The sequence below is a fragment of the Anolis sagrei genome, chromosome 3, assembly GCF_037176765.1.
Source record: "Anolis sagrei isolate rAnoSag1 chromosome 3, rAnoSag1.mat, whole genome shotgun sequence".
Classification (NCBI taxonomy): Eukaryota; Metazoa; Chordata; class Lepidosauria; order Squamata; family Dactyloidae; genus Anolis; species Anolis sagrei.
The window spans coordinates 5,248,269-5,273,838 of NC_090023.1; the positions used below are offsets into that span (position 1 = coordinate 5,248,269).

Genomic DNA, 25,570 nt, shown 5'->3' on the forward strand with positions numbered 1-25,570 from the left:
TGTGGAAGGTTTGGCCCAATTCTATCGTTGGTGGGGTTCATAATACTCTTTGATTGTAAGTGAACTATAAATCCCAGCATCTACAACTCCCAAATGTCAAGTCTCATTTCCCCAAATTCCACCAGTGTTCACATTTCGGCATATTGAAGATCTGTGCCAAGTTTGGTCCCGATCCATCATTGTTTAAGTCCACAGTGCTCTCTAGATGTAGGTGAACTACAACTCCCAAACTCAAGGTCAATGCCCTCCAAACTCTTGCAGTATTTTCTATTGGTCATGGGGGTTCTGAGTGGCAGGTTTGGTTCAATTCCATAGTTGGTGAACTATAAATCCCAGCAACTATAACTCCCAAATGACAAAATCAACCCCATCAGTATTCAAATTTGGCCATATTAGGTATTTGTGCCAAATTTGCTCTAGTAAATGAAAACACATCCTGCATATTGGATATTTACATTCTGATTCATAATAGGAGCAAAATTACAGTTATGAAGTAGCAACAAAATTGATGTTATAGTTGGGGGTCACCACAACATGAAGAACTGTATTTAGGGGTCGCAGCATTAGGAAGGTTGAGAAACACTGCATTAGATGAAGACTGGATTCCGAGCATGCACAGGACAGCAGAAATAACCCCTGAGATCTTGTAAAATCCTAACCATAAACGGCTTTTTTTTTGGCTTTGTTCTCTAGCAACTCGCGTCTTATTGAAAGTGAAGAAGCATCAACACTTCTCTAATGAGCAATGAGGGACAGAAGGAACCCTGCGGTCAGTGGAGGAGGCCCTACTCTCGTTCCCACCCCCGACTTAAGCTCGGCTGGTGGGAACGAGAGAGGGGGCCTTCTTGGTGATCGTTAACCATCTCTGGAACTCCCTCCCTAAAGAAACAAAAATGGCCCCCACTCTCCTCTCCTTTAAAAAAACTTTTGAAAACATACAAATGCTAATGAAGATGGTCAGTTGAAACATTCACACCTAGCTCCAGCAGAGAAGAGCTCTTTGCCCCACCCCAGTCATTCCACAGACATATAAACCCATTTTCCTAATTCCAACAGACCTCACTACCTCTGAGGATGCTTGCCATAGATGCAGGCGAAACGTCAGGAGAAAATGCCTCTAGAACATGGCCATATAGCCCGAATATAGCCTATTACAGGGAAAACCAACTGATCCCTAATCCATCTAAAACACAGACATGCGCCTTTCACCTTAAGAACAGACAAGCATCCCGAGCTCTGAGGATTACCTGGGAAGGAATCCCACTGGAGCATTGCAGCGCACCCAAATACCTGGGAGTCACTCTGGACCGTGCTCTGACCTACAAGAAGCACTGCCTGAACATCAAACAAAAAGTGGACGCTAGAAACAACATCATACGAAAGCTGACTGGCACAACCTGGGGATCACAACCAGACACAGTGAAGACATCTGCCCTTGCGCTATGCTACTCTGCTGCTGAGTATGCATGCCCAGTGTGGAACACATCTCACCACACTAAAACAGTAGATGTGGCTCTTAATGAGACATGCTGCATTATCACGGGGTGTCTGCGACCCACACCACTGGAGAAATTACACTGCTTAGCCGGTATTGCACCACCTGACATCCGCCGGGAAGTAGCAGCCAATAGTGAAAAGACCAAGGCAGAGACATCTCCAGCTCATCCCCTGTTTGGGTATCAGCCAGCACGTCAAAGACTTAAATCAAGACATAGTTTTCTTAGATCTACAGAGACACTCGCTGGAACACCCCAGCAAGCGAGAGTCCAAAAGTGGCAGGCCCAAATCCAGCACCTCAATCCATGGCTGATACCAGGTGAGAGACTCCCTCCTGGGCACTCAGAAGACTGGGCGACTTGGAAGGCACTGAACAGACTGCGCTCTGGCACCACGAGATGCAGAGCCAATCTTAAGAAATGGGGCTACAGGGTGGAATCCTCGGCATGCGAGTGCGGAGAAGAACAAACCACTGACCACCTGCTGCAATGCACCCTGAGCCCTGCCACATGCACGATGGAGGACTTCTTGCGGCAACCCCAGAGGCACTCCAAGTGGCCAGATACTGGTCAAAGGACATTTAACCAAATACCAAATTTGCAAAATCTGTGTGTTTTTTTTCCTTTTTCTTTTTAATCTTTTAAATAGCCCGAAAAAACCCACAAGAACCTAGTGATTCCAGCCATGAAAGCCTTCGACAATACATCATACTGACGTACTTTAGCATATGGAGAGGAGAACTAGGACACTTTAAATTAATATCATCAGATCGTGGGCTAACCTATGCTACCTCGTGGCAGCTAGGATACATTTTAAGTGAACACCAGCAATCACCACTTCTAATGAATTTGAATGGTTTTATAAAGTACATGTTTTAATATTAATTCATGTTATTGGAGCCCCCGGTGGCACAGTGGGTTAAACCCTTCAGGCAATATTGGCTGGGAATTTGCACCAAAATCTGTGGAGGAGAGTGATGAGGGTCTTTCGTAAGCACAAAAGTCTTTAGGAGTGGTCAGGACTACCTTCCGGTTGGCTTTGATGGGTATAAAGATCCGCGGCTTCTCCAGCTTGGAAATTTTCTTCCGGACTAGTTTTATGCCCAGTTTGTTCTGAAGGAAACTGGTGAGTAAAGGAGGGTCACCTGGAAAAGGGAAAGAGGGGATGGACATGATGTCAGCCGACAGAAGATCAGTTTTGCACTTCTTGGCTTCACCTGGCCACATTTCTGCACATGTAAACACACACATACCACACATTTCCAGCAAATACTTTGAAACCAGCCCTAGTGATCGTAAGGGATAGAAATCTGCTCATTTTTAAAAATGTCTGGGCTGTGGTGCAGCTAGTTAATAGCATGCTGCATTAAATCACTACTGACCAAGAGGTCATGAGCTCGAAGCCAGCCCGGATTGGAGTGAGCTCCCAACAATTAATAGTCTAGCTTGCTGTTGAGCTATGCAGGCCAAAAGACAGTTGCATCTCTCAAGTAGGAAATTTAGGTACCGCTTTATGTGGGGAGGCTAATTTAACTAATTTACGACACCATAAAACCTTCCAGCAGCATGCAGAAGAATGAGGAAGTACTCCATCAAAGGACTCGGTGTCACAAAAGGACTCGATTCCAGCTGTGGCTAGAATCAAGCATACCCTCATGAAGCCAGAAAAAGCTGGAATGTTAAATTGCCTCTGTCTGTCTATATATGTTGTATGTCTAATTGGCATTGAAAGTTTGCCATGTATATGTGCATTACTATCCGCCCTGAGTCCTGTGCAGAGTGAGAAGGGCGGAATATAAATACTATAAACAAACAAATAAATAAATAAATATTTTTAGGGGTTGATTTCTGCAAGAGATATATTCCCTGCCTGAGAAAACTAAAATTGTCAGGGTCATCATATATGTCACACATAACATATATGATGCTACAGAAGTTCCTTTGCTCCTCTGGATAGAACCTTAAGTCAACAGAACCATTGAATGAATTAGATTTACATACCTTAGGGGTAGGGAAAGCCCAGCCCATAGATTGCATGTGCCCCCTTGACCCTACTTACAGCTGCTAAAAACCCCTACCTCCATCCCAAAATAATAATCTATCTAAATAAAAATGTAATGTTCATTTGTGGGATTAACATAACTCAAAAACCACTGAGCGAATTGACACCAAATTTGGAGACAATACACATATCAGGCCAATAAGTGACCATCACTCATAAAAACACTGAAAAACACAGCAGTAGAGACTTAAAAACCCAAAAAAACCCAAAAAAATACATTACAACACATGCACAAAACCACATATATACACAAACTCACATATATACACAAATATATACACACATATATGCATACACACACACAAAACACATATACACAAAAAAGAGGAAGGAAAGAAGGAAGGAGAGAAGGAGGGAAAGAAAGAGGGAAAGAAGGAGAGAAGGAAAGAGAGAAGGAAAGAAAGGTAGAGAAGGAAGGAAGGAAGGAAGGAAGGAAGGAAGGAAGGAAGGAAGGAGAGAAGGAACGAAAGAGAGAAATAGGGAAGGGAAGGAAGGAAAGAGACAAGGAAGGATGGAACTAAAGAGCAAAGGAAGCAAGGAAAGAAGCAGGTACAGAAGGAAGAAAGAAGAAGGGAAAGAAAAAGAGGGAGGGAAGGAAGGAGAGAAAGAAAGAAGGAGAGAAAGAGGGAGGGAAGGCTGGCCACAGCAACGCATGGCAGGTACAGCTAGTAAGAAAATAAATTCAGTACAATATTCAGTGATTTTTACGAAGCTCCCTCATAGCGATAATTGGGATTTCAAAAAGACACCCCAAACTCCCCAGATTCCAGGAACCTGAGTAATAAATCTGATATTCCTGATCCCGCTATTTTAGAGTGGTCCAGGTGAAGCTATCCCTAAGGTGGCCAGACTCTACCGCTGCGTGCAATGGTGAAAGGATTCCCATGGAAGGTAAGTTCTGCCAGAGATGGGAAGAGAGCCACGGCTAAGAGGTCCTCCTCGTGTTCGACCTGCAAAACAAAACACAGCAGCACCTTCAAGGCTTTCCACGTGATCACGAGGAACAGTTCTGGAACCAAGTGTGCACAGCGGCTGGCATCACACTTAGGTCTAACCCTTCCAGAGGAGGAAAGGCTGCATCTGTACCACGTCAAAACTTCAAAAGACAACCCAGTGGATTTTCCCTGCATACAGAAAACCAGAACACCAGGAGAAAAGTTTCTGTTCCAAAATTTGGAAAAGTTATAGTTTAGAGCAGGCATGTGCAAACTTGTGCCCTCCAGGTGTTTTGGACCTCAACTCCCACAATTCCTAACAGTCTACCAATCAGTATAGCGAGTGCTAACTGGAGGATACTGGGAGTTGTAGTACAAAAATATCCAACTTCACCACCTCTCTAATGTATTAGGCCTCTATCTTTTAGTTTGGAAGGTTGACAGTTTGAAGCCCGGGTCAGGGTGAGCGCCTGACCTTAAGCCCAGCTTCTGCCTACCTAGCAGTTCGAAAACAAATGTGTGAGTAGATAAATAGGAACTGCATTATGGCAGGGAGGTATTTTAGGCAAGGTGTTTGGATAAGAAAAAGGAGGAAGTTTACAAACAAAGAAAGCTCTTCAGCAGGGAAAGTGAAACGACAGCACCCTCCTGTGGATGGAACCAAGCACAGCCTCCAAAGATGCCGAAAGATGGGAAAGCCTATATATACACCTCTTATCTGCTTTCTGTCTTGTCATTGTATAATTGGCATTGAATGTTTGCCATATATGTGTTCTGCGATCTGCCCTGAGTCCCCTTTGGGGTGAGAAGGGCAAAATATAAGTACTGTAAATAAATAAATATTAGGCTTGGGCAGTTTCGTTCGTTAATTTCGTAATTCGTTATTAATTCGTATTTAAATTACCTTACGATCCGATATTGTGCCATGCAGGAGTAATTAAAAATCGAAACAATTTTTTCAATTTATTTTGTAATTGTTTCGAAATTGTTTCGTAATTATTTCCGTATGTCTGGTGCAAGTTTTAGGGTTGTTGTTTGTTTTATCAGTGATAAAAAATAAATTATCACACCAACAGTCAACAACAGAGGGAGAGGGAAGCTTCAGAAGTTCCCCCTGTCCCATTTGGAGGGTTTTTTAGCGTATTGCGCAATCGCGTCCGCCATTAACGAATCGATTCATAATTGTTTCGTAATTGTTTCATAATTTTACGAAATTTCGTATATTTCAAACTTTTTTTAAAGAAAAATTTTGGAATTCTTTTAAAAAACGAAACGCAAAAACCTGCTAAAAACGAAACGAGTTTAGAACCAAATTTTTCCGTAGTTACCCAAGCCTAATAAATATATATTATTGTTTCAGACATCTTATTTATTTATTTGCTACATCTTTATACTGCCCCTCTCAGCCCGCAGGTGACTCGAGGTGGTTCACAAGGCAACAATTCAATGCCAACAATATCCTAAAAACATTTAAAACATGTAAAAGCATTTACATATCAATTAAGACCATACCACATTAATAAAAGCAAATCATTTCTTCTCCAAGATAAAAACGTAATCTGATCTCATAGTCCGATTGTTCCACATTCCTATGTCAGTTACACTGCCTTTTCAAACACCTGCTCGAACAGCCAGGTTTTGAGTTTTTTTCGGAAAGTCAAAAGGGTGGGAGCTGATCTAATGTCCCTAGGAAGGGCGTTCCATAGCCGAGGGGCCACCACTGAGCAGGCCCTGTCTCTCATCCCTGCCAAACGTATTTGTGATGCAGACGGAGTCGAGAACAGGGCCTCCCCAGACGATCTTAACATCCTAGATGGTTCATAAGGGGGAATGCGTTCAGGCAAATTGGGCCAGAACCGTTTAGGGCTTTATAGGCTAAAGCCAGCACTTTGAATTGTGGCCGGTAGCAAGCCGGCAGCCAGTGGAACTGGCGCAACAGCGGAGTTGTATGCTCCCTGAGCGCTGCTCCTGTTAGTAATCTGGCAGCCGCCGGCTGGTCCATTTGAAGCTTCCAAACAGTCTTCAAAGGCAATCCCATGTAGAGTGAGTTGCAGTAGTCTATACGGGATGTAACCAGAGCATGGACTACCGTGGCCAAGTCAGACTTTCCAAGTCTGGTCTTTGGCCTCAGTTCTGAAAGATCAGCCTGACTTTGAAACAATGCAAAAGGAAGGATCGGATCACCTGATTATCAGCCAAACTAAGGAACCTTAGTTCTGGCAAAGGCAGCGTGAACTCAGTGTCTTCATTGATGCAGGAAGTCTTGAGATCCGGCTGCGGGGAAGGAGAAGGGGAAGGCTCCTGCAAGGAAGAGCATGGAGGCATCAGCAATGGAAACCCAGGCTAAACAAAAAGTAATATCTAAAATCTTCCCGGCTGGAATTTAGTGCAGACATTGTATTGTGAACCCTCCACATCCACCAGGTTTAGGGTCACAAAGGGCTGTGAAAGTAAAAATAAATGTGCAGGAGTTCCAACTGTAAAACTCTGCTTCAACCAATGCCAGATGCACACGGTCCACAGTGTCACTCTGCGTCTGAAATGCAACTTATCTCCTCAGGTGTCACTAAAGGGATGATGCCAGCCATTGTGTTAACGAGGATGGTCACAAACCTATGTCTAGGTTCTTGTGGGTTTTTTCGGGCTCTATGGCCATGTTCTAGAGGCATTTTTCCTGACATTTCGCCTACATCTATGGCAAGCATCCTCAGAGGTAGTGAGGTCTGTTGGAAATAGGAAAGTGGTCTGACATGGTGGTTGTTGGAGTGGTCCAGCATTTCTGTGTTCTCAAATAATATGCTGTGACCATGCAGCTGTGGACAAGTCTCCATAGGGACCACCAAACGCAGCAGCATTGCCCAAACATGAATCAAGGAACATGAAAGGCACTGCAGACTACTTCAACCAGAGAAGTCAGCCATAGCAGAGCACCTGAGGAACCAACCTGGACACAGCAGATTATTTGAGAACACAGAAATGCTGTACCACTCTCACAACCACCATGTCAGACTCCACAGAGAAGCCATTGAAATCCACAAGCATGTGGACAATTTCAACAGAAAGGAAGAGACCATGAAAATGAACAAAATCTGGCTACCAGTATTAAAAAACTCTAAAATTACAACAGCAAAACAGCAGAGAGGAAACAACCAGGCACATCTTAACACTTCCCAACAAAACATTTTCCCAGGCTCAGCCAGGCCTTCAAATGCTAATGAAGGTGGTCAGCTGAAACATTCACACCCAGCTCCAGCATGGAAGAGCTCTTTGCCCCACCCCAGTCATTCCACAGATATATAAATCCCCTTTTCCTATTTCCAACAGACCTCACTACCTCTGAGGATGCTTGCCATAGATGAAGGCGAAACATCAGGAAAAATGCCTTTAGAACATGGCCATATAGCCCGAAAAAACCCACAAGAACCTAGTGATTCCAGTCATGAAAGCCTTTGACAATACATTAAACCTATGTCTTCTCTAAAAACCAAAGGGCCGACCTTCAGGGAGTTTTCTCAATCCACCGCCACATACGAGAGGAGTTCCCATTCAGTTTAATGGGCCTGCTGCAAAAAAAGTGGCTTGAAGCATTGTGCTCTATGGCTGGTAACAACCTGAATGAAAGGAACTCTTTACCTGTGTTGGCGGCTCTGGAGTCCAGGATGGAAAGAAAACCTCTGGAAGAGAGAAAGAAATTTGAAAAATCAACACAATCAAATTGATTTAATCTCTTTGTTGTTCATTGCTGTTAAGTCAGCTCCAAATAATGGTAACCCTATGAATGGACAGCCTCATGAATTGGACATCCATTGCCCTGCTCAAGTTAAACAAACTCATAGATTCATTTGTCAGAAATATTAAAAATTAACTAGATATTTTAAATTACAAAAATGTGAGTCAAGCGCTGAAAGGGTTAAATGGATGTGATGACTCAGCAAAAGGTGAAATTCTATATAACCAGGTGTGCCTGTAGCTTAGTAGGCCTCTGTGTTAGTTTGCCTCAGTGGGAGAAAGGTCTCAGTCTGTGAGAAGGCCTCAGTGTGAGGTAGGCCTTACTCTGTGAGAAAAGCCTCTGTGTGAGGTAGGCCTCACAGTGTGAGGTAGTCTTTAGTCTTTGAGAAGGCTGAGTGTGAGAAGGCCTGATGTGAAAAGTGAGAGGAAGTCCCAGGTTGAAGGCCTTGTGTGTAAAGTTCTAGTATAAAGGCTGATGTGTGTAAAAAAACTACTGTGTGAAGCTCATTGCAAGTTCAATGTGGGAAGAGCCTTGGTGAGAGCGAAGAAGCCCAGTGTGGAAGCAATGAAAGAAGTATAAAGAACTTTATATCTTCTTCAAGGAACATGAAAGGCACTGCAGACTATTTCAACCAGAGAAGTCAGCCATAGCAGAGCACCTGATGAACCAGCCTGGACACAGCAGATTATTTGAGAACACAGAAATGCTGGACCACTCTCACAACCACCATGTCAGACTACACAGAGAAGCCACTGAAATCCACAAGCATGTGGACAATTTCAACAGAAAGGAAGAGACCATGAAAATGAACAAAATCTGGCTACCAGTATTAAAAAAAACTCTAAAATTACAACAGCAAAACAACAGAGAGGAAACAACCAGGCACATATTAACACCTCCCAGCAAGAGATTTTCCCAGGCTCAGGCAGGCCTTCAAATGCTAATGAAGGTGGTCAGTTGAAACATTCACACCTAGCTGCAGCAGGGAAGAGCTCCTTGCCCCACCCCAGCCATTCCACGGATATATAAACCCATTGTCCTATTTCCAACAGACCTCACTACCTCTGAGGATGCTTGCCATAGATGCAGGCGAAACGTCAGGAGAAATGCCTCTAGAACATGGCTCTATAGCCCGAAAAAACCCACAAGAACCTAGTGATTCCAGCCATGAAAGCCTTCGACAAAACTTTATATGTGTTATAGAAACCTTGTTGTAGTGCAACCATATTATTTTACGACAAAGAAAAGCCTCCTATGGAAGAGATAACATTGGTCTGTGTGTTTTGGTTCTTTTTATCACTTCTGGCTACTGGTGCTGGGTCACGTTGCTGCTAGTAAATTACTCTGCTGTGCATTTATGAGGAGGGTCTTTTGTTAATAAGCCTACTCACCCAACATCATCGAGTTGGGAGAAACCTCAGGAGTCATACACTCCAATCCCTTCAATTATGCCTTTCCTGTCTAAAAGCTCTAAATAAGAGACTCAAAGTAAATGCTGCACCTCAGAATAGATTCACCTTGCTGAAATCACCAGAATTGCACCCAGACTGAAGTTTTTGTAGTTTATTAAAAAGTTAAGATGAAAAGTTTAAGAAGCAAATAATGTTCCAAAGATAAAACATAGCACTGTAAAGCAGAATTCCAAATGGCACCAACGAAACAAAGTCCCATGGAAACATGACAAAATCCCAAGACCAAGGACACAGGAAAAATGAGCACAAGCTGCTAGGTTGAGCGAGAAGTTCCTTTGACCAAGGTTTGTTTTCAAACACACTGCTTAATTCCCTTTGCAACACAGGAAAGCATTTCTTTGGCCTCTGACCTCCTTCTTGTTGGCTATTCTCACACTCCTTCGAACTCTGAATTCCAAGCGGTCAGCCCGATCTAAAATTCCTGTTTCATCAAGGTCAGGCTGCTCGCCTTCCTGTCTACTCTCAGGCTGAGAACGGTCCTCCTTTTCTGAGTCAATCTGCACCTGGCTAGTTTCAGTATCAAAAACATCATTCCCTGCTGTGGGAAATTGAACTTGCACACCCTGTTCCTCGTTGTCTACAACAGGAATGTTTTGAACCTGATTGTGAACCTGAATCCCATCATCCTCGTCAGAGTCACTCTGAGACCCCATCTGAGTCACAATACTATCAGTCTGTGTCTGTGGTCCCAGCTGAGTCACAACAGTAAAATAAACACAAAACAATTAAAAACCTACAAATATACAAACATAGAATTAACAGAATTAGAAATAAGCAGTTAAAACTCTTAAAATCGATTATGTATTTCTATTTGTTCCTACATATATACTGATCATGGTAGGCAACCCTATACTTTGTCTTGTGTGTTCTCCTGGCCATTTGGAGTGCATTTGCTGTGTTCTTTACATCAGCAATCACAAACTCTTCAGAGCCTCACCCGTTCTGTCTGGATCCTTGCTGTTCTGAAGAACGATATAGTCCGGCGTCCCGCTCCGCTTCGAGGGCTTATCCTGCTGGAGCTGTTTCCCGGCTTTTTTCCGGCTCCGCAGACCTTCTCTGATGCCGGACTTTGCCGAAAGCGGGTGGATGGAGAAGCGGGCGTTCTCTACCTGGTGGAGATACGGCACCTCTCTGATCCCGTTTCTGTCCAGATTTAACTGCTTCAAGCTAAGGAGACACAGATGTGGCGTAGGAAGGGCCAGGTGTTGAGTGAACCCCTTCAGTAGGGTGCAAGACACTTTCCAATCCCAAACCTAATTATGGACAAACAAGGGGAAGCTATCTATACATATTTCTCTGTGGAGTCTCTTCCAGGAGGACAACGGGACTTAATTCTACAGTATAGATACACCCTGAAAATCCCATAACTAAAGGCATTTGTGAAGCATGGTGAAGTTCTGACCTTTCAGCATCTAAAGCTATACAGAAAACCTAGCAAATTTCTCTTTAGAGGTTCTTCTGCTGTATCAGATGCCTGGCTCATTTCTAATTGTTTGAACTATTTATAGCTTTGTATATACAACTAGACCAGGGGTCCTCAAACTTTTTAAACAGAGGGCCAGGTCACAGTCCCTCAAACTGTTGGAGGGCTGGATTATAATTTGAAAAAAGCATGGATGCATTCCTATGCACACTGCACATATCTTATTTGTAGTGCAAAAAATACCTTAAAACAATACAATAATTAAAATTCAGAACAATTTTAACAAATATAAATTTATTGGTATTTCAATGGGAGGTGTGGCTGATGAGATAGGATTGTTGTTGTTGTTGTGCTTTCCAGTCATTTCAGATTTAGGTTGACCCTGAGCAAGGGGCAAATTACCTTGGAAGGCCGCATCCGGCCCTCGGGCCTTAGTTTGAGAACCCCTGAACTAGACCCTTGGATCTTGACAGTAATTAAAAGTATAATCTATGACTAATTACACTGTTCTACAAATTTTCAGTTTTTCTCAGTTACGGAAACGAAATGTGCCGTTTCTTAATAAATTTAACATGCTGAATTCAAATATAATAATTAAATGTGTTCATTGGCTCTGGTTTTTATGCAACAGCTATTTCAATTTTCTCCACAAGAGGTAATTCGTTAATATTATGATAATGCGCCTAACCTTACTGCATGTATATAAACCGTGAATATTTACTAAATTTTAGTCAAATTATATTGCCAATAGTTTATACATGAGAAATATTTATTTAATTAGTCTATTGTTTATGTTTGTGCAGCAAGAAACTATATTAGTAGGCCTAATGCAGTTGAAAAGTCTGAAAGTGTAAATGTCGCTTTAATCGTGACTTTAGTTTATATCCTGTTTGCTTCTCTTGACTTTTCTTTGGTATTCAAGGAAAGGATTCCCTCTTCCAATGCTCCAGCAGGAGTCTGACAGCATTGACGGAGTCCATTGGCCTTGATATCTTTTTTTCCATCGTGCTTTATTTACACACGTGCGAGGAGGCATCACTACAGTAAAAAGAACAATGTCAAACGATGTTTAACGATACTGTCTCCGTCTTCAACTGACTGACCCTCACCGTTCAAAAGTCTGGCCTTATATAGGGCTTTTTGGCTTTTGCACACGGCACTAGTACTGCGTCATCAAACTTTCTAGAGTATTCTAGAATCTTCCATAGTGTAAGTCGCAACTTGCATTTTTTCAACCATACGTGATCACGTGATTGCTTATATCATAAAAACTAGAGCCAATATACATTTTTAAATGTCATTTTCGTTTTCAGCACCCCAAAATCATAAAAGAACAACTATTTTCAGGCCCGCAACTTTTTCTCCATTGAACAGTGTTATCAGCTCCCACTGTACTTACACAAGAATGGGAAATGTCTGCTTCAGCAGAAGCAAGAAAGACCAAGATTTTATGTTGGGGCTATTATTATTGTATTATTATTATTATTATTATTATTATTATTATTATTATTATTTATAACCTGCTTTTTCTCTCTAAATAAGAGGATCAAAGCATCTTACAGTAAAAGCAACACAATACAATTTAAAACCTAAAAATATATACATTTCAAAATAGTATTAAATATTAACGGAATTAAAAATAAAAGGTTAAAATTCTTAAAACCGATTACATATCATTGTATTCTTTTGTTAGAAATATTAAAAATTAACTAGGTATTTTTAATTGCAAAGATGTTAGTCAAGCACTGAAAGATATAGGCTGAAGCCTGTTAAGAGTCAGTGGGCCAAAGCTGAAGTCTGTTAGTGGGCCAAAGCTGGTGTCATCCTGAGGAGTGTGAGGTGAACCTCTGTGTGAGAGTAGCCTTGTGTGAGAAAGCTCCAGTGTGAAGGTTGCTGCATCTAAAGCTACTATCTATTTGAGTTGTTTTAGATTTTTTCAGGCAAAATGGCCATGTTCTAGAGGCATTATCTCCTGACGTTTTGCCTGCATCTATGGCAAGCATCCTCAGAGGTAGTGAGGAGTGAATGTCCACTGGACTAGTTTTCCCAATAATACACAAGTCTTCCTTACTTTTGCAGGTTGGCCAGACTGACGAAGACATTTGGGTGGGAAAGCTGGTTGTCGTCCAAGAGCAAGACTTCCAGGGCTGGGAACCTTGGAGATTCTTCGCTGCTGATGGAAGGAGAAAACAGTATATGACCTCCTGTATCATTAAAGAAATTACAATGGGGTGAAGGGACCGTAGAAACCAGGGACAAAGAATGAAATGTCTACAACAGAGCTGAGGAAATCTGTCAAGGCTGAAGGCCACAAGCTCTATAGGCCACATTTCTGCAGTGGGGAGAGCTGCATAAAAAATAGGGCTAGCAAGAATATTTGTTACTATCCATTTCAATTTAGCCGGTATTGCACCACCTGACATCCGCCGGGAAGTAGCAACCAATAGTGAAAGGACCAAGGCAGTGACATCTCTGGCCCATCCCCTGTTTGGGTATCAGCCAGCACGTCAATGACTTAAATCAAGAAATAGCTTTCTAAGATCTGCAGAGACACTCGCAGGAACACCTCAGCAAGCGAGAGTCCAAAAGTGGCAGGCTCAAACCCAGAACCTCAATCAATGGCTGATACCAAATGAGAGACTCCCCCCTGGGCACACAGAAGATTGGGCAACTTGGAAGGTGCTCTGGCGCCACGAGATGCAGAGCCACCCTTAAGAAATGGGGCCACAAAGTAGAATCCACGACATGCGAATGTGGAAAAGAGCAAACTACAGACCACCTGCTGCAATGCAACCTGAGCCCTGCCACATGCACCATGGAGGACCTTCTTGCAGCAACACCAGAGGCACTCCACGTGGCCAGATACTGGTCAAAGGACATTTAATAGAATACCAAGCTTGCAAACTTTGTGTTTTATTTGTTTGTTTGTCTGTTGTTTAATGCAATACAACTGGTTTGGTTCGCTCCTGATACGATAAATAAATAAGCCATTTCAATATTCAGACTTCCCTCCACATTTGCAGGCTTGACTTTTGCAGGTTGGATGATTCACATATTTGATTAAAATGTTCTCCCTATGAATCTGTAAGTTCTGCAGTGCAACATCATCATCGCCATTGTTATTGTTGTTGTTATCATCTTTATTTATATGTATATCATCTTTCTCCCTGTAGGGACTAAAGGCGGCTAACAACCAATGCAATTTTCCTGCTTCTTGGCAGAGGGTTGGACTAGATGGCCCATGAGGTCTCTTCCAACTCTATGATTCTATGATTTAACTTTATGGTCAACTTCAACTGGAACAAATCAAGCTGAAAGGCCTAGAAAGAACACCTCTCCAGGAATCTCTAAATCCTCCGACATGATTCTATTACTCAGTTCTTGTGGGTTTTTTCGGGCTATATGGCCATGTTCTAGAGTGAGGTCACCTCTGAGGAAGCTTGCCATAGATGCAGGCGAAACGTCAGGAGAAATGCCTCTAGAACATGGCCATATAGCCCGAAAAAACCCACAAGAACTGAGTGATTCCGGCCATGAAAGCCTTCGACAATACATGAAGTTTCATTTCTATATTGCTTTTCTTCCTAAGGACATAAAAGAAATATGGGACTCTCCTCCTCTCCAACTTCACAACAACTTTGTGAATAGATCAAGCTGAAGGAGAGAGCCTTGGACTCAGAATGGCTTCAAACTACAAGAGAGGAGATTCCATCTGAACATGAGGAAGAACTTCCTGACTGTGCGAGCCGTTCAGCAGCGGAACTCTCTGCCCCGGAATGTGGTGGAGGCTCCTTCTTTGGAGGCTTTTAAACAGAGGCTGGATGGCCATCTGTCAGGGGTGATTTGAATGCAATATTCCTGCTTCTTGGCAGAATGGGGTTGGACTGGATGGCCCATGAGGCCTCTTCCAACTCTTTGATTCTATGATTCTATGTTGCATGGCTTGTTGGGAAGCTCCCAAATCCAAAAATATAACTCTGACAGTATCACTTCATTTCCCTGTAGCTTTCTTTACCTCTCAGGAACAGCCAGGTCGAGTGGAAGTGCCGTCAGCCCATTGGCAGTGAGATGGAGAACTTTAAGGTGGGACAAAACCCCCAAGACTCGGACATCCTCAGGAGAGAGGTTGTTGTAGGAGAGGTCCAAAACCTGAAGTGGAGAAAAGGCATAGAATTCCAGGGCAAGGAGATAGAAAAACAACACACACACAATATAGTAACGATACTTTCTGCTTGGACCACACTCTGATGTGATGGGAAGTCCTTCCTCCAGCTGACCTGGGGCAATGGGTTTTGGATGTCGAGGTATTTGGGATTCCTTGAGTAGCTTCAACCACTACTCCCACAACCATGCTCTTGGGCAGTGGTTCTCAATCTGTGGGTCCCCAGATGTTTTGTTTTGGCCTTCAACTCCCAGAAATCCTAACAGCTTGTAAACTGGCTGGTATTTCGGGGAGTTGTAGGTCAAAACACCTGGGGACCCACAGGTTGAGGACCACTGCTCTTGGGCAACCCAAGCAGGCAAATTCAAACTGCAGGAAAAGAGATTCCACACAAATATTAGGAAAATCTCCTGATGGTAAGAGTGAATTGACATTGGAATATGCTTCTGCCTGGGAGTCTGGTGGAATCTCCTTCTCTAGTGGTCTTTAAACGAAGGCTGGATGGCCATCTCTCAGGAGGACACAATCAGAGGTTTGGACAGGATGGCCCTGGGGGTCTCTTCCAACTCTATGATGGGGCTAGATTTTGGTAAAGGCTCTCTCTTGAGCCCTTCCCCTCCTGTCCATGGGAGGGAAGAAGGCAAGATATGAATGAGATGGAATTGGGGAGAAGGTATCATTCTACATAGAGAACAGGAGAAGTCAATTTTTCTCAAAACTCAATGTAGGCTTTATTTAGGTCCTCTGAAAGTCCCATTCAGTTCCCAATGTCACTTTTGATCTTACTTCCAAGTGAGGGAAGTCCCCAGCGTCGACTTTAAGATTTCTCAAGCCGTTCAAGGAAAGTTCCAGTTCCCGTAGCTCAGGAAATGTGCGAAAAACATCTTTTTTTTTTCAAAGAAAATAAAAGAAAAGACGTGTCAGTTGGATAAATCACTATAGGTAAAGGCAAAAGTTTCCCCTTGACATGAAATCTAGTCATGTCTGACTCTGGGGTGTGGTGCTCATCTCCATTTCTAAGCCAAAGAGCCGGTGTTGTCTATAGACACCTCCAAGGTCATGTGGTCGGCATGACTGCATGGAGCACCGTTACCTTCCCACCGGAGCGGTACCTATTGATCTACTCACATTTTCATGTTTTCAAACTGCTAGGTTGGCAGAAGCTAGGGCTGACAGCGGAAGCTCACACCGCTCCCCAGAATCGAATCTGCGACCTTTCGGTCAACTAGTTCAGCAGCTCAGTGCTTTAACCCACTGAGCCACTGGGGGCATAGATCACTATAGAGGTTGAAAATCTCTTATCAAGAATTCCAAAATCCAAAATTGCCCACTTGGATGGCTGCAAAAATAACACTTTTACTTTATGAGGATTTGGGGTATGCAAACTTTGTTTCATGGGCTGCCGATTCCCAGTCCCAGGGTAATGAGTTATTCGACCTTGAAGGCTCTGCAGATTTAGACAGGGAGGATCGCTTGCAATTCAGGGTTCGCCACAGTGCGAGGCTTGTTAACAAGAGAGAGGTTAGAGGTCAAAGGAATGCTTTCATGCTGGGAAGGCATATTAAACGAGCTGTTTGAAGTCAAACGAGCTGTTTGAAGGCTGAGAGGAGATATGATAGCCATGTACAAATATGTGAGAGGAAGCCACAGGGAGGAGGGAGCAAGCTTGTTTTCTGCTTCCCTGGAGACTAGGACGCAGAACAATGGCTTCAAACTACAAGAGAGGAGATTCCATCTGAACATGAGGAAGAACTTCCTGACTGTGAGAGCCGTTCAGCAGTGGAACTCTCTGCCCCGGAGTGTGGTGGAGGCTCCTTCTTTGGAAGCTTTTAAGCAGAGGCTGGATGACCATTTGTCAGGGGTGATTTGAATGCAATATTCCTGCTTCTTGGCAGGGGGTTGGACTGGATGGCCCATGAGGTCTCTTCCAACTCTTTGATTCTATTCTATGAACTCTTTGTCAGTGCAACTTCTGCAAACACCCTGGTAACTTCTCTGGATTGCCTTGGCTTTTGGGCAATGCTTTTGCCTTCGTGGGACTTTGTCTTGTTCTTGGCTCCTTGGGACTCTGTCATGCTGCCATGGGATCTTGTTTGACCAATGCCTTTGGATTATGCTTCATGTTGTTTGCCATTGAACTTTGGAAACTTTGCATTTAAGACTCTGCTTTTGCCATTGAACTTTCGAAACCTTACTTCTATGTTAAAGGCTTTGCTTTTTCTTCAATAAACTACAAAACCTTCAGTCTTGGTGTGGTGTGGTGCTTTGAGCAAGGTGAACCTATCCTGAGTTGCGACAGTCTAAATATTACTCCGGATGCTAGGTTAGCATTGCTAATGGACATCACGAAGTTGAATTTATAAATGGAAAAAAAAAGAACTGGTGATTATTTTACTCACAGTGTCAAGAATTATAATCGCAAGGAATTGGAAAATAGTAACTAATTTAACACCGGAAACATGGTATAGGGAGGTATGGAACGTAGCCTTAAATGATAAAGTATCAATGGAAATGAGGGTATTCAGGGGGAAAACTAATATGATAGCCATGTATAAATATGTGAGAGGAAGCCACAGGGAGGAGGGAGCAAGCTTGTTTTCTGCTTCCTTGGAGACTAGGACGCAATGGAACAATGGCTTCAAACTACAAGAGAGGAGATTCCATCTGAACATGAGGAAGAACTTCCTGACTGTGAGAGCCGTTCAGCAGTGGAACTCTCTGCCCCGGAGTGTGGTGGAGGCTCCTTCTTTGGAAGCTTTTAAGCAGAGGCTGGATGACCATTTGTCAGGGGTGATTTGAATGCAATATTCCTGCTTCTTGGCAGGGGGTTGGACTGGATGGCCCATGAGGTCTCTTCCAACTCTTTGATTCTATTCTATGAACTCTTTGTCAGTGCAACTTCTGCAAACACCCTGGTAACTTCTCTGGATTGCCTTGGCTTTTGGGCAATGCTTTTGCCTTCGTGGGACTTTGTCTTGTTCTTGGCTCCTTGGGACTCTGTCATGCTGCCATGGGATCTTGTTTGACCAATGCCTTTGGATTATGCTTCATGTTGTTTGCCATTGAACTTTGGAAACTTTGCATTTAAGACTCTGCTTTTGCCATTGAACTTTCGAAACCTTACTTCTATGTTAAAGGCTTTGCTTTTTCTTCAATAAACTACAAAACCTTCAGTCTTGGTGTGGTGTGGTGCTTTGAGCAAGGTGAACCTATCCTGAGTTGCGACAGTCTAAATATTACTCCGGATGCTAGGTTAGCATTGCTAATGGACATCACGAAGTTGAATTTATAAATGGAAAAAAAAAGAACTGGTGATTATTTTACTCACAGTGTCAAGAATTATAATCGCAAGGAATTGGAAAATAGTAACTAATCTAACACCGGAAACATGGTATAGGGAGGTATGGAACGTAGCCTTAAATGATAAAGTATCAATGGAAATGAGGGTATTCAGGGGGAAAACTAATATGATAGCCATGTATAAATATGTGAGAGGAAGCCACAGGGAGGAGGGAGCAAGCTTGTTTTCTGCTTCCTTGGAGACTAGGACGCAATGGAACAATGGCACCTTGCTATCAGCCTGCCTGCAAGAACAGGAGAGGTTCAGCGTCCTGGCTGCATCTCCCCCACACTGGTGAGAAAGCAAGCCAGGAAAGGAGGCTTTAAGAACTTCTGTCTCCCAGCTACACCTTGCTATCAGCCTGCCTGCAAGAACAGGAGAGGTTCAGCGTCCTGGCTGCATCTCCCCCACACTGGTGAGAAAGCAAGCCAGGAAAGGAGGCCGGGCCTCTCTTGAGCCGCTGGGTTGAGGTTGGAGCGCGGAGCGCGTTGCAGCTGTTGCGGCCGCCATTTTTGGCATCTCGCCTTTCCATCGCCGCCGCCTCCCACAACCGGACCACCACAGAGCCCTTGGGCCGAGCCAGGGCACGGAGAGCGCCGCGGCGATTGCAGCCGCCTTCTTGGCGCCTCGCCTCACCATCGCTACTGCCGTCCCATCGCCACCGCTGCAGCGGCCGGGCCGCCTCGCCATTGCTGCCGCCTTCCATCGTGGCCACCACCATTTGGCTCGCCACCCTGTCACAGCTGCTGGAGTTCACCTGTGCTACCAGCTAACAGCGACTGTGTTGCCGTGTCGACTAATGTTGTGTAGAACTTTGTATTGATTTAGTATAGACCTCTTGTGCTGACCTCAATTAGTGTGTAGACCCTTGAGCTGGCCTAATACTGTGCAAACATCCTGTGCTGGCCTAATATTGTGCAGATCTCCTGTGCCGGCCAAATATTGTGTAGACCCTTGTGCTGGCCTTAATATTGTGTAGATCTCTATATTGTGTAGACCTCTTGTGCCGGCCTTAATATTAAGTAGACCTTGTGCTGGCTTAATACTGTGTAGACTTCTTGTGCCGGCCTTAATATTGTGCAGACCTCTTGAGCTGGCCTCCTTTGGATTGATAGTTATATATAACCATCCTTGCTGGTTAACCATTATCATCTTTCAGCACCTCATTGTTTTAAAATCTTGTATGATACTAGCACTTATACGATCAGCACTTTAACTTACTATATCATTGGACTACTATTTCATGAGTTTTAGCACCTTAGTTTTTTTAATTGTATCATCTAGCTCTGAGTGTGCTAATTATTCTGACGGTGCTAATTCACCCCCGTTTTGATTGATTATTATTGCAACCTATGTGTGACCATCTTGAATGTGCTGACCGTTCCTGATGGTTGCTAATTAATTAATCCTGATTCCATGATCAATTGGTTACTTCGTGCACTTTATTAACTGTTGTGATCTTGCACTTTATGCCATTAGCACTTTAAACTATTTCTTGTGCACTTAGCCACTATAGCACTTCAAATTCGATTGTTACAGCTAGTGCTGAATCAGGCCTCCATGACGCACTTTAATTAATATCTTGGGTCATTTAAGCCTTCGCATTTCATTGCTGCTCTACTGTGTTGTGCTAAAACATCATCTGTATTTCAACAGCATAATTCCTTGTTCCAACTGTGCTTAATAACTACGACCTATGCTATTACCTACTTCTTGGCATCTGTTAATTTGGTTGCTAATTGTATATGTAGGTAAGAAGGAATGGAATAGCACGAGGGATCTCGAATATGACCTAACGGGACTGAAGAACACGTGGAAGGCAAAGCTATGGCAAACTGAAACTGTAACATGGCATGTACACCACGATAATCCCTGGTTTATTAGTATAAGTACCAAATGCGTCATGGAGGAGGGAGAGGCTTCCGTTAACCGAGGAGCCCCCATAGAAGTCGTGGTGGGGAAGGGGAGATACGGGAAAAGGAGACCTTTAATTCGGCCTAGGGAACGGGGAACAACTTTAGTAATTCCAAACCGGTCTCCTGATACGGTAAGTAGGTGTAACCAGGATGGCGGTCCCTCGGGATTGAAAGTGGTGCTGTTGAACGCCAGATCTGTCAATGGCAAAACAACTTTCATCCAGGACTTAATCCTGGATGAACGGGCAGATCTGGCGTGCATCACAGAGACCTGGCTGGACGAAGCTGGAGGTGTAAACTTGACCCAGCTTTGTCCACCCGGGTTCTCTGTGCAGCATCAACCGAGATCCGGAGGGCGGGGAGGCGGGGTTGCAGTAGTCTATAGAGATTCCATTTCTCTGACCAGGACCCCCATCCCGCAGTCAACAAATTTTGAATGCGTCCACCTGAGGGTGGGTGACCGGGACAGTTTAGGGATTCTGTTAGTGTACCGTCCACCTCGCTGCACTACAGTCTCCCTACCTGAGCTAGCGGGGGTAGTCTCGGACCTGGCATTGGAGTCCCAACGGCTGCTTGTGCTGGGGGACTTCAATGTCCACGCCGAGGCTGCCCTAACGGGAGCGGCTCAGGACTTCATGTCTACCATGGCGACCATGGGTCTGTCCCAACAAGTATCTGGCCCCACCCACAGTGCTGGACATACATTGGACTTGGTTTTCTGTCAGGGATGGGAGGAAGGTGGCGGTGTTGAGGAGTTATCCATCTCTCCGTTGCCATGGACCGACCACCACCTGGTCAGCTTTAGACTTACTGCACCCCCTAACCTCCGCAGAGGTGGAGGACCTATTAAATTGGTCCGCCCCAGGAGGCTTATGGATCCGGAGGGATTCCTGATGGCTCTTGGGGAATTCCCCGCCACCTTGGTTGGTGATCCTGTTGATGCCCTGGTCGCTCTCTGGAATGGGGAGATGACTAGAGCAATAGACACGATCGCTCCAGAACGTCCCCTCTCAAGTAGCCGAGCTAAACCAGCCCCTTGGTTTACTGAGGAGCTGGCGGTGTTGAAGCGAAAGAAGAGGGAACTAGAGAGCGTGTGGCGTTCGGATCCGAGCGAGCCAAACCGAACACGGTTTGTGTCCTTTTTAAGGTCATATGCCGCGGCAATAAGAGCCGCTAAGAAGACCTTCTTCGCGGCCTCTATTGCGTCTGCAAAGAACCGTCCGGCTGAACTGTTCCGGGTTGTCAGAGGCCTTTTAAAACCCACCATCCAGGATGGGTGCCCTGATGACTCGGCAGCTCGCTGTGAAGCTTTTGCTCGGTTCTTCGCAGACAAAGTCGCTTTGATCCGCTCTGGACTGGATGCCACATTAACGGCAGTCTCTGAGGATGTAACACGAGCATCTGCTTGTCCGATTTTGATGGATTCATTTCAATTGGTTCAAACCGAGGATGTGGACAAGGTGCTTGGAGGAATGAGAGCTACTACATGCATCCTAGACCCCTGCCCATCCTGGCTTCTAAAGGAGGCCAGAGGGGGATTGGCCGAGTGGGTTAAGGTGGTGGTTAATGCCTCCCTTCGGGAAGGCATTTTTCCAGCCAGCTTAAAGCAAGCTGTGATAAAACCGCTGTTGAAGAAACCATCACTGGACCCCACTCAATTGGTAAACTATCGGCCTGTTTCCAATCTTCCCTTTTTGGGCAAAGTCATGGAACGTGTGGTGGCCTCACAACTCCAGGCATTCTTGGTAGACACGGATTATCTAGATCCGGCACAGTCTGGCTTTAGGCCGGGACATGGTACCGAGACAGCCTTGGTCGCCTTAGTGGATGATCTCCGTCGGGAGCTCGACAGGGGGAGTGTGTCCCTGTTGGTGCTTCTCGACCTCTCAGCGGCCTTCGATACCGTCGACCACGGTATTCTTCTGGGACGCCTCGCAGGAATGGGCCTCGGAGGTACTGCTTTGCGGTGGCTCCGGTCATTCCTCGAGGGTCGGTCTCAGAAGGTGTTACTGGGGGACTCCTGTTCTACCCCACAACCGTTGTTTTGTGGGGTTCCTCAGGGTTCAATATTGTCCCCCATGTTGTTTAACATCTACATGAAGCCGCTGGGCGAGATCATCCGGAGTTTCGGGGTGCGGTGTCATCTGTACGCAGATGATGTCCAGCTCAGTCACTCCTTTCCACCCGCTACTAAGGAGGCTGTCGAGGTCCTGAACCGGTGCTTGGCCGCTGTGACGGTCTGGATGGGGGCGAACAAATTGAAATTAAATCCAGACAAGACAGAGGTGCTCCTGGTCAGTCGCAGGGCCGAACAGGGTATAGGGTTACAGCCTGTGTTAGACGGGGTCGCACTCCCCCTGAAGACACAGGTTCGCAGTTTGGGTGTGATCCTGGACTCATCGCTGAGCCTGGATCCCCAGGTTTCGGCGGTGACCAGGGGAGAATTTGCACAGTTAAGACTCGTGCGCCAACTGCGACCGTACCTTGGGAAGTCTGACTTGGCCACGGTAATCCACGCTCTGGTTACATCCCGCCTTGATTACTGCAACGCTCTCTACGTGGGGTTGCCTTTGAAGACGGCCCGGAAGCTTCAACTAGTCCAACGGGCGGCAGCCATGGTATTAACAGGAGCAGGGCGCAGGGAGCACACAACTCCTCTGCTGTACCAGCTCCACTGGCTACCGATCAGCTACCGAGCCCAATTCAAAGTGCTGGTTTTGACCTTTAAAGCCCTAAACGGTTCTGGCCCTACATACCTATCCGAACGTATCTCGGCCTATCAGCCCACCAGGACCCTAAGATCTTCAGGAGGAGCCCTTCTCTCCATCCCGCCTGCTTCACAGGTGCGGCTCGCGGGAACGAGAGATAGGGCCTTTTCTGTGGTGGCCCCCCGGCTTTGGAATGCCCTCCCTATTGAACTAAGATCAGCCACCTCGCTAATGGCATTTCGGAAAAATCTAAAAACTTGGATGTTCGAGCAAGTTTTTAACTAATTTCCGATGTAAGGTTACTTTGACCATGGACTTGCAACCAAGGATAACGAACTGAATTACGATTTTAACTATGAGATGTTTTCGACTTGTATTGGTGGCCCGATACTAAGTATGTTCATACTATGTATGTTTTATGTCTTGTATTTTGATATCTTATTTTATATTTTTAAGTGACTATTGTATTTTAACAAGTTGTAAACCGCAATGAGTCGCCGCACAGGCTGAGATATTAGCGGTATACAAGTGTATCAAACAAACAAACTACAAGAGAGGAGATTCCATCTGAACATGAGGAAGAACTTCCTGACTGTGAGAGCCGTTCAGCAGTGGAACTCTCTGCCCCGGAGTGTGGTGGAGGCTCCTTCTTTGGAAGCTTTTAAGCAGAGGCTGGATGGCCATCTGTCAGGGGTGATTTGAATGCAATATTCCTGCTTCTTGGCAGAATGGGGTTGGACTGGATGATGGCCCATGAGGTCTCTTCCAACTCTTTGATTCTATGATTCTAATAGATCAGATTTTGAGGCATACTGGTCTGTCTTTATTAAATATGCTTTAGAGAGTGAAAATGGAAAATAATACAATCTTGTTTGTCAGAATTTTTGATATGACATTTGGTTAATGGTTGATTTATATATATATATGGCAAAGGAAAGGATACTTGTTCAGGCTTTGGTGGTGGGGCTAAGTGTTTGTAAAATGTTCACTGTTTTGTGTTTTGTTTACACTGTAAGTTGTTAATGTATGTAAATAAAATATTTACCTAAAAAGTCGTGAAAAAAATAGATTAAAAGCATTACAACTATAAAACAACATACCGTATATACTCGAGTATAAGCCGACCCGAATATAAGCCGAGGCACCTAATTTTACCACAAAAAACTGAGAAAACATTTTGACTCGAGTCTAAGCCGAGGGTGGGAAATGCAACCGCTACTGGTAAATTTCAAAATAAAAATAGATACCAATAAAATTACATTAATTGAGGCATCAGGAGGTGAAATGTTTTTGAACATTTACAAAAAACTGTAATTTGAGATAAGACTGTCCAGCTCTGATTAAATCATTATTCTAACCTTCTTCAATGTAAATGTACTTATGAATCCTTCCAGCAATAATAAAGAGAGTAAAATAATAAATGTAATAATAATAATAATGGACAGTTTGGGTGTGATCCTGGACTCAGCGCTGAGCCTGGAACCCCAGGTTTCGGCAGTGACCAGGGGAGCATTCGAACAGTTAAAACTCATGCGCCAACTGCGCCCGTACCTTGGGAAGTCTGACTTGGCCACGGTAGTCCACGCTCTGGTTACATCCCGTTTAGACTACTGCAACGCTCTCTACGTGAGGTTGCCTTTGAAGACGGCTCGGAAGCTCCAATTAGTCCAACGCTCGGCAGCCATGATACTAACAGGAGCGGAGCGCAGGGAGCATACAACTCCTCTGCTGCACCAGCTCCACTGGCTACCGATTTGCTACCGGGCAAATCGGTAGCCAGTTCAAAGTGCTGGCGTTGGCCTTTAAAGCCCTAAACGGTTCTGGCCCAACCTACCTATCCGAACGTATCTCGGCCTATCAGCCCACCAGGACCCTAAGATCTTCTGGGGAGGCCCTGCTCTCTATCCCGCCTGCTTCACAGGTGCGGCTGGCGGGGACGAGAGACAGGGCCTTTTCTGTGGTGGCCCCTCGGCTATGGAACGCCCTCCCCATGGAGGGAAGATCAGCCCCCTCGCTGATGGTTTTCTGAAGAAGATTAAAAACCTGGATGTTCGAACAGGCATTTGGTTAATTCGGTGCGATTGAATGTGATGATTAAAGGATTGGTAATATGGACGACGAAACTGGATCGCGATTTTAGTTAGGAGATGCATTGGATTGTTATTGATGTGCTTATACTGTGTATTATGTTTTTATGGTTTTAAATTGTATACCGTTGATTGTTGTATTTTGTTGTAAACCGCGTTGAGTCGCCAGTTAGGCTGAGAAACAGCGGTATACAAGTACAGTAAATAAATAAATAAATAATAATAATAATAATATAAAG

General features: G+C 44.5%; 1 protein-coding gene across 1 annotated transcript in view; it reads right to left on the reverse strand.

Moving 5' to 3' along the window:
- Positions 1-25,570, reverse strand: part of XRRA1 (X-ray radiation resistance associated 1) — a 51,402-nt gene that overhangs the window by 9,105 nt on the left and 16,727 nt on the right. The window contains exons 6-13 of the mRNA XM_060767160.2: positions 16,067-16,164; positions 15,134-15,267; positions 13,190-13,291; positions 10,633-10,862; positions 8,127-8,167; positions 6,678-6,794; positions 4,415-4,508; positions 2,523-2,641 (exon numbers count right to left, since the gene is read on the reverse strand). Coding sequence (XP_060623143.2) covers positions 2,523-2,641; positions 4,415-4,508; positions 6,678-6,794; positions 8,127-8,167; positions 10,633-10,862; positions 13,190-13,291; positions 15,134-15,267; positions 16,067-16,164 — 935 coding nt within the window. The remainder of the gene's footprint in view (positions 1-2,522; positions 2,642-4,414; positions 4,509-6,677; positions 6,795-8,126; positions 8,168-10,632; positions 10,863-13,189; positions 13,292-15,133; positions 15,268-16,066; positions 16,165-25,570) is intronic.